We start from the raw sequence: 8,411 nt of genomic DNA on the forward strand, positions 1-8,411 counted from the left end.
ACTCGGGTCCCACTACCCGGACTCAGCGGTGCCCCCACAAAGGCGTCCGAAAAACGCCGGGGCAGATGTGAAAAGTTGTCAGAGGCCCTCGGGCAGTCCCGAGATCTCCCCCAGGCCAGAGGGCCTGACTCTCCCTAAATGCCATGTTCCCCTACATCGATTGATACTCAGGTTCCCAGAAAAGGGTGGAACCTAGGTTGGACAAGGCGCAGCGCGAAAGTTAATTCTTCTGAGCCCCACCCAGCCCCCAGCACCTCTCCGGGCGGCCCCGTGGGGTAGGGAGGAGCCGGGTCCATCAGACTCCGCTTCCCCCGCTCCGCCCACCCAGGGCTAGGGAGCACCCCAAGAGTTGGCCTCCTCCCACGCTGCGCGCGCACCTACCTGCCCCCACCCCCACCTGCTGGCTGTGCCCAGTGGAACAGAGCCTTGTGTCTCCCCGTCAAGTCCCCGGATGCTCACCTCCCCGACTCGCCCCCGCTGTGGCCCCGCCCCCGCGCGGCTCTTCGTGCCACGTCACCGCCTGCGTCGCTTCCGGAGGCGCAGCGGACGATGACGTAGAGGGACGTGCCCTCTATATGAGGTTGGGGAGCGGCTGAGTCGGCCTTTTCCGCCCGCTCCCCCCTCCCCCCGAGCGCCGCTCCGGCTGCACCGCGCTCGCTCCGAGTTTCGGGCTCCTGCTAAGCTAGCGCCGCCGTCGTCTCCCTTCAGTCGCCGTCATGATTATCTACCGGGACCTCATCAGCCGTGAGTGCTCACTGCACTATCCTTACTGCAGCACATGGGGATCTGGGGTGCGTGTGGGGGCGGGGAAGGCGCCGCCGTCGCGGGCCCTGGGAACTCCGGCGGCCTTAGCCGAGCGCGGAGGGATCGGTGCCCGGGGCTCGCGGCCGGCTCTGTTGCGTTCGGGAGAGGCAGAAGCCGCGTGCGGCCGCCGGCGCGGGAAATGCGGGAAATGGCGGCGCCGGGCGCTCGGTGACGGGCGGCTCTGTGTATCCGGCAGACGATGAGATGTTCTCCGACATCTACAAGATCCGGGAGATCGCGGACGGGCTGTGCCTGGAGGTGGAGGGGAAGGTGAGTCGGTCGGGCCTGCGCGTGGGGGAGGCCAGGCCGAGCGGGCTCGGGTTTCCGCCGCTCCCCCGCCTGAGGTTGTGCAATCCTCCCCGCCGCCTCCTGGCGGAGGAGACGCTCTTTCCGGGCTTGGGTTTTTCTAGAAAACTGGAGGCGGAGCTGATCCTGGAAATAGGCCCGCCGCCTCGGCGCCCATCCTCCTCCCGGGGTTGTCCAGGACACGATGCCTCCCGCTTAGGAGCCCCGAGCCCTTTCGTGTGCGCCGGGTCCCTACTTATCAACCAGACGCACCACAGGCCCGCAACTGGAACCAACTTTTTAATGACCCCATTTTTTGTTCCGGCCAACAGACAACTCTTAAGTTGGGCCATTTTGAGAAATCCACGGGTCACAACTTCATTCCCAAAATAGTGCTTTTTTGATTTTCAGCAAGAACGAAGAATACTTCTTATCCGTGAACTATTGGCTTGGAAGGTGCTTTGGATGTGTTTGTGTCTTTTGCAACTATATTGCTTTTTTTTTAATGCAGATGGTCAGTAGGACAGAAGGTAACATTGATGACTCGCTCATTGGTGGAAATGCCTCCGCTGAAGGCCCAGAGGGCGAAGGTACCGAAAGCACAGTAATCACTGGTGTCGATATTGTCATGAACCATCACCTGCAGGAAACAAGTTTCACAAAAGAAGCCTACAAGAAGTACATCAAAGATTACATGAAATCGTAAGTGATATCGGCAGTACCTAGCTGATGTCTAGAATCTTACGGGATTTAAAGATGGGCTAACTCTTGAGGTTCTTTCGCAGTGGATGGATATACTTCTGTGAAAGTCTTTGCTTTTTATTAATGAGTTCACTGAAAAGAATGGTTGCTTTTCTATAACGTGAGCATACTGAAGCCTGCAGTCTGGTTCCGTTTAGAATTAGAATAGTACTTTGAAAATAATCAACAAGAAATGTAAACATTCTTGAAGGATACTTCTGTGAACTAGTAATGTCTTAACAGCTGGTTGCCTTTTTCAATGTTGTCTTTTTTTAAGCTTGGGTATTTTTTACTTTAAAAATTGATTTTACTGAAAATTCAGTACTTCAACCTGTTAATGAAATGTTGTTTTAGAATCAAAGGCAAACTTGAAGAACAGAGACCAGAAAGAGTAAAACCTTTTATGACAGGGGCTGCAGAACAAATCAAGCACATCCTTGCTAATTTCAAAAACTACCAGGTAAATACTTTAAGTATTTGGATCAAAGGATTGTACAATTTTAACTTCAAGAGCAAAAATTAAGTTGGTTAATCTTCAATTCTATACTAGTATTCAGGGTGTAGAAAGTGGCTTTCCCAGCTCTCAGGTGTTTCCAAATCCTGTCGTCTTGATTGAAAATTTGCTTCCCAGATGACATTTCTCAGTTTTTCTTTTCCTGAATTGCTTAACCACCTAAGTGTTCTTTGTTTTCTGTTTACAATTCTCATGTGTCTCATTGCTACTGGTCCTCCTCGTGATATATCTGAGCTTGTTAATTCTACTTTTGGAAAATATCAGTGGCTTTCCCTTTCCTCTAATTTTCCAACTTCATGCATTCCCTGGCCATAAGATACTTCCAAACTGTATGGTATATTCTATCACTGTCAGCCTTATGTTCCCTTACAAGCGTGCTCTAGGGTTTGGGATTGTATTTAGGACTGAGAGAGTAAAGGTTTCCAGAAAGCCTGGTGTTCCTGGATTGCTCTGTACATTATTTTTCTATTTAGGTCACTAGTAAGGTGCCTTAATCCAGTGAACAGGTGTTTATAATAAGTGGGTACTGGAGTTCTCCTGATTTTTGTGGTGTGCTAAACCTTCCCTTGTACTGTAGGGAATGGCATGTACTTGTATGTAATGGTCTAATTCTAGGTGTTTTGTTTGCTTCCCAAGTTCTTTATTGGTGAAAACATGAATCCAGATGGCATGGTTGCTCTATTGGACTACCGTGAGGATGGTGTGACCCCATATATGATTTTCTTTAAGGATGGTTTAGAAATGGAAAAATGTGTAAGTACAAGGGGGAGTGGGTTAAAATCAGTAATGTAAAAAAAAATGAAGATATTTTAGATGTGATTTCCAATTGTTTTGTGACACTGAGATAGAATTGAGTTTTACAGCGTTCTGAAACATGGATTTAGTTTTCTCTTTGGGGATCAAGAGAATTGTGTTTCATATGTAAAAGATTCTTAGGGTATAAAAAGGCTTAGGACCTTGTTTGTGGAAAACATTGAGTGCAGATGGAGCATAATAAAGTACAGTTTAGGCTGGGTGTGGTGGCTCACACCTGTAATTTCAGCACTTTGGGAGGCAAAGGTGGGTGGATCACCTGAGGTTAGGAGTTCGAGACAAGCCTGACCAACATGGCAAAACCCTATCTCTGCTAAAAATACAAAAATTAGCCAGGCATGGCGGCGGGCACTTGTAATGCCAGCTATTCTAGGGGCTGAGGCAGGAAAATCACTTAAACCTGGGACGGGGGTTGCAGTGAGCTGAGACCCCCCACTGCACTCTAGCCTGGGCGACAGTGAGGCGCTGTCTCAAAAAAATAAAGTACAGTTTGAATGCTGAAGGAGATCAGAGAACACCATTGATCTTCCTGTAGATACGGCCTCGCTTTCACTTCATAATCATGTTTTGTTATATACATATGGATCAGTATCAGTGTTTTTCACTTTGGTTTGCTGATAATTGGCAGCTGATCATTGAAAGCTTAGTGCAGTACTAGCTTTTAAGTAAATAGAGCTGACTGCTGAACTGGTATGCAAATTGCTTTACTAATATAAGTAACTCAGTGTCTCCTATGGAAGGAACTGCTGGAAGCTGTATAGAAACAAAGGCATTCTTTATCCTAGCTTTCATAGGCTTCTGTATAAATTAGGAAGAAGATAAACATAAGGCTATACTGAACAAGCAAGATCGAGAGTCAACAATAGACAGATTACTTAGAACAGTGTAAGATGACTTACCAAAGGGGTTATTCAGAGAGTATCTGAGGTTTTTGTTGGTAGAGCAGGGTGTGGGTGGTACATGCCACAGCCTTCTGGAAAATGAACTACCGCTGATTTGGTAAGGGTATTCTGCATCCACTGATAGACCTTGAACAATTTACTGTTGTTCTTTTGGTTTGCACTAGGATGCAAAAGAAAAATCCCTGCGCTTTCTGTCTGTCTTTGTGGCGGCCCAGATTGAATTGGGGAATACATCTATAGCCTAGAAATATAGGCTATGTTAATGGTAATGTAATTTTTGCAATGTAATGTTTGAAAAACATTAATACAGTTTTTGTTTTTACAGTAACAAATTTGGCAGTTACTTTGGATCTATCACCTGTCATCATAACTGGCTTCTGCTTGTCATCCACACAACACCAGGACTTAAAAGACAAATGGGACTGATGTCATCTTGAGCTCTTCATTTATTTTGACCGTGATTTATTTGGAGTGGAGGCATTGTTTTTAAGAAAAACATGTCATGTAGGTTGTCTAAAAATAAAATGCATTTAAACTCAAATATTTGAGAGAATGCCTTTTAGTTTAATGCATAGTTAAATTCATCCTGTAGTGTTCCTGGAGGAGCTAGAGCCTGGTTGTAGGCTACTACTCATCAATTAACTTCTACAGTGGAGACTGCTTCTGGGACTGGAATATAAAAAAGAATCAAAGGTTTTGATTGTGAGTTGCAATAAAGGGAAAGACCATGCTCATAGCAGTGCCAACATCTGAAGTGTGGAGCCTTACCCATTTCATCATCTACAACGGAAGTAGTTAACTGGAAGAGATTACCAAGAAAATAAAAAGAGACTCATTCAGTGGAAGCAACTTTGTCTCAGCTTATTAACATAGAACCAAATCTGTTGGGATGAATGTTAAACTCCCTGGTAACTAGAGCACAGGGACTGGCAAACTAGCCTGTCTGACCACCTGTTTTGTACACTTCAAGGTGGTTGGTTGCCTTTTTAAATGGTTGAGGGGAAAAGAATATCTTGTGGGATATGGAATTTAAGTTTGTGTCCAGTTTTTTTGAAACGTGGCTATGCTCATTCGTTTGTGGATTGACCGTGGCTGTTGTCGCTGCATGAGCAGAGTTGTGTCTAAGACTAGAGCCTGTGAGTTTGCCAGCCCCTGATTTAAAAGATGAAGGTACACAGAATGTGGGCTGGCTGGTGGGCAGAGGGGTAAAAATATTCTCTATATTGTATCTGAAAAGATTGGGTGTGTGAATGAATAAGAAAATGCATCTATTTGACAGACCTGGAGCAGTTACTACCTGCTGCTAAGGTTTCCACTACAGATGCAAGAAAAACATGTCCTTGCGCTTTCCGTCTGTCTAATTTGTGGCAGCTGAGATTGAATAGAGGAATACAGGAGAAAAAACAGGAAGAGGTTTTTTGAGGAGGGTCGGTCACCCAGGCTTGGAGTGCAGTGGCACAAGCAGCTCACTGCATTCTCTGCCTCCTGGACTCAAGCCGTCTTCCCACCTCATCCTCACTAGTTGCTGGAACTATAGGCATGCACCCCTATGCCCAGCTAACTTTGTAGAGGTCAAGTATCACTTAATTGCCCAGGGTGGTCTCAACTCCTGAGCTCGAGATCTGCCCACCTCAGCCTCCCAAAGTACAGGCCCAGCCTGGAAGGGGAATTTTCAAAACGTGAGTTTTGGGAAATAGTTCCTACCAGCCTTACCTGGTTGATGACACTTGTGAAAGAAAGGTTAAAAGCAAGCCAGTGACTCTGGTCTGTTTGAACATGTGAATGCAGTGGTTTGAGCAATCTGGAGTTTGCCCTAGTGTCAAAATTCCAGACTATGTCCGTAGTGTCCAAAACCTGAGGCAGATATTAATCATGTTAACCCCCACCCCTGTGATTGGAAACAAACCTAAGTAAGTATTGGAAACTTAAAACTTTATAGCAATTTTAAGCATTCTGATAGTTTTTTTGTAGGGATGGGGACATGCCATGTGACCCAGGCTGGTCTGAAAACTGGCCTCAAGTGATCCTGCTTTGGCCTTCCAAAGCGTTGGGATTACAGGTGTGAGGCATTGCACCTGGCTTAGCATTCTGATTTGACATTGTAATGAAAAGTGTTGAGTCTCATCTGCAGGGCCTTTTGTCCTCTGAAACTGTAGCAGGAAGGGAGTTTTCAGGCAGTGGTCAAAGCTGGGATAGTGGAGAGGACCTTGAGGTGAGAGATGGAAGCTAATTGGTGAACTAGCCTTGGAAGCCTGAAACAGCAGACAAGTAGCAATTCAGAGGCTTTGTGGGCTCCACCGCTCCGATTTGTTTTGAAAATGTTCGGTTCTGCAAGAAGAGCCCCTGTTTCCCAAGTTGTCTTTTGCTCTTAGCTGTTTTCCCAACATCCAGATCCAATCAAGGTTGGGACATAGCATTTTATCATGTGTATTTAAGCCAGAAGTGATCAACCCTGGCAGTTTACCTCATAATAAACCTTTGAAGATTCCAGATAGAATCTTCTCAGACCTTGAAGGCTGCCTCGTTTTATGTCTTTTTCCTGTTATTCCTAGGGTCAAGATGTTTTGGGCAAGAATAAGGACGTGCACATCAGAAAGCTCATAACATTTTCTTTGAAGCAAGTTTAATACAGGCATGCTTTAGTAGCCTGTGGGCCCTCGGGTTTGTTCAAGTTCTCCAGAGTGGAGCCAGAGGTGTTAGAGGACTTTTCTAGGAAGATCCTTGTAATGTGACATTTGAAAACAAACGAAGGTGTGGAAGGTGTGCCATGTGGATATCACGACAAACCATTCCAGGCCAAGACAACAGCAATTGGTCTAGAGTGTGATGTTTTCTGGGAAGAATGTGGCTGCTTTGCTAACCCAAGAAGACGGGAAGGGTTGTAAAGCAGCGTGAGTGTGTAAGAAAGGAAGACCAGACCTCAAAACCACAGGCGCTCTGAGCAGAAGAGTTACATGATACATCTCAAAATTTTCAAAGGATCACTTGGGCTGCCAGGTAGCAGGGTAAAAGCATAGAATAGTTGTGTATAATGTGTTTTTAAGGCAAAGATGATAATGGTTTAGTCTAGGGTAGTAGACTGAGGTGGTAGGAAATGGAAGATAGAGACAACAGGATATGCTAATGGGTGAAAGGATGGATTTCATGTTGATACCAAGTATTTTGGTCTGAGCATTTGGAAGAAAGGAGTTGGCACTGAGATGGGAAATTGAGTTTTGTTTGTTTTGGATGTGTTAAGTTTGAGATGCTGATTCTTCAGAGAAGTCAAAGCTGGAGAACTATATAGAGAGTTGGAAGATATCAATAGACATTAACAGTCATGATACTGGATAACGTCATTTGGAGAGTGAGGATAGACTTTGCATTCCAACATGAGATTGGTTGACACAAAGAGAAACCAACAAAAGTAATTAAGAGGTGCTCCCACTGCACTTGTACTCAGAAGGCTGAGGTGGTAGGATTGTTTGAGGCCAGCCTGGACATCACAGGGAGACCCCATCTCAAATTTAACCAGGCACCGTGGCTTATGCCTGTAACCCCAGGACTTTGGGAGGCTGAAGAGGGAGGATCACTTGAGGTCAGGAGTTTGAGACCAGCCTGGGCAACATAGCAAGACCTAAAAAAATTAATTGGGCATCTGTAGTCCCAGCTACTCAGGGGGCTGAGCCCAAGAGGTTGAGGCTGCAGTGAGCTGTGATCATACACTACACTACAGTCTAGGCGACAGCGAGACGCTATCTCAAAAATAAAAGTTTAAAATTTTTTTAAGAAAAGAAGGAACTGCCCCTGAGGTAAAAACCAAGGGAGGGCCTCCCAGAGGTCAGGTGCAAAAAGTTTTAGGAAGGAGGAAGCAGTCAACAGGGTTACCTGTTGCAAAGTACTTAAGTAATATGAGGACTGATGGTGGAAACTTGACTATCGTTGGATTTCACTAGTGGGGAAAAAAGCCTAATTAAAATGCACTCGAGACTAACAGTCGCGGGTATGAAATATAATACAGGTACATGGTTTTTTATTATGTGTGCATCTGCTTCAGTGATAGGAGTGAATTACTCATTTGGATCATTAGGAGTTTCAAAATCTAGTTAAGTCACTAGATTTGCGTTGATGTAAATTCATTCTGAACTGCAGCGACTGTCAGTAACTTACTGCAGACTAAACTGGTGATGATAATTATGGTAAAATTGCAAGATGAGCAATAAATCTCAACCAACTTGAGAAAACACTGATAACAAAGCATCCTTAAGGATATATGTGTGTGCACACAGGTGGACTGGAGTGACTGGCTGGCAGCAGAATACTCAGTAAAATGGAACTAAAACCTGGAGAATTTACTAATTTATAACTGGTAG

At 45.4% G+C, this 8,411-nt stretch overlaps 1 protein-coding gene across 8 annotated transcripts; it reads left to right on the top strand.

Annotated features, from left to right (window-relative positions):
- Window positions 1–415: 415 nt before the first annotated feature.
- On the top strand, window positions 416–4,908 carry TPT1 (tumor protein, translationally-controlled 1). Of its 8 annotated transcripts, XM_011974602.1 has the most exons (7): window positions 543–744; window positions 1,001–1,074; window positions 1,601–1,619; window positions 1,680–1,791; window positions 2,185–2,290; window positions 2,981–3,097; window positions 4,385–4,908. In XM_011974602.1, the coding sequence occupies exons 1-7, from the start codon at window positions 717–719 to the stop codon at window positions 4,385–4,387; spliced, it is 459 nt and encodes a 152-aa protein (XP_011829992.1). In that variant the 5' UTR covers window positions 543–716; the 3' UTR covers window positions 4,388–4,908. The 8 variants fall into 8 exon arrangements, with proteins under 8 accessions (XP_011829987.1, XP_011829988.1, XP_011829990.1 ...); XM_011974597.1 differs by having other exon boundaries at window positions 416–744; window positions 1,601–1,791; window positions 2,981–3,113; window positions 4,400–4,908; XM_011974598.1 differs by having other exon boundaries at window positions 416–744; window positions 1,601–1,791; window positions 2,981–3,101; window positions 4,400–4,908.
- The last annotated feature ends 3,503 nt before the right edge of the window (window positions 4,909–8,411 follow it).

The sequence above is a fragment of the Mandrillus leucophaeus genome, unplaced genomic scaffold (assembly GCF_000951045.1).
Source record: "Mandrillus leucophaeus isolate KB7577 unplaced genomic scaffold, Mleu.le_1.0 Scaffold147, whole genome shotgun sequence".
NCBI lineage: Eukaryota > Metazoa > Chordata > Mammalia > Primates > Cercopithecidae > Mandrillus > Mandrillus leucophaeus.

Excerpts from the sequence above, each read along its gene's own strand:
- TPT1 (XM_011974597.1), top strand. The coding sequence starts at position 717 with ATGATTATCTACCGGGACCTCATCAGCC. Across the intron at positions 1,792-2,184 it reads ATCAAAGATTACATGAAATC|AATCAAAGGCAAACTTGAAG; the intron begins GTAAGTGATATC and ends ATGTTGTTTTAG. Across the intron at positions 3,114-4,399 it reads ATGTGTAAGTACAAGGGGGA|TTACTTTGGATCTATCACCT; the intron begins GTGGGTTAAAAT and ends CAAATTTGGCAG.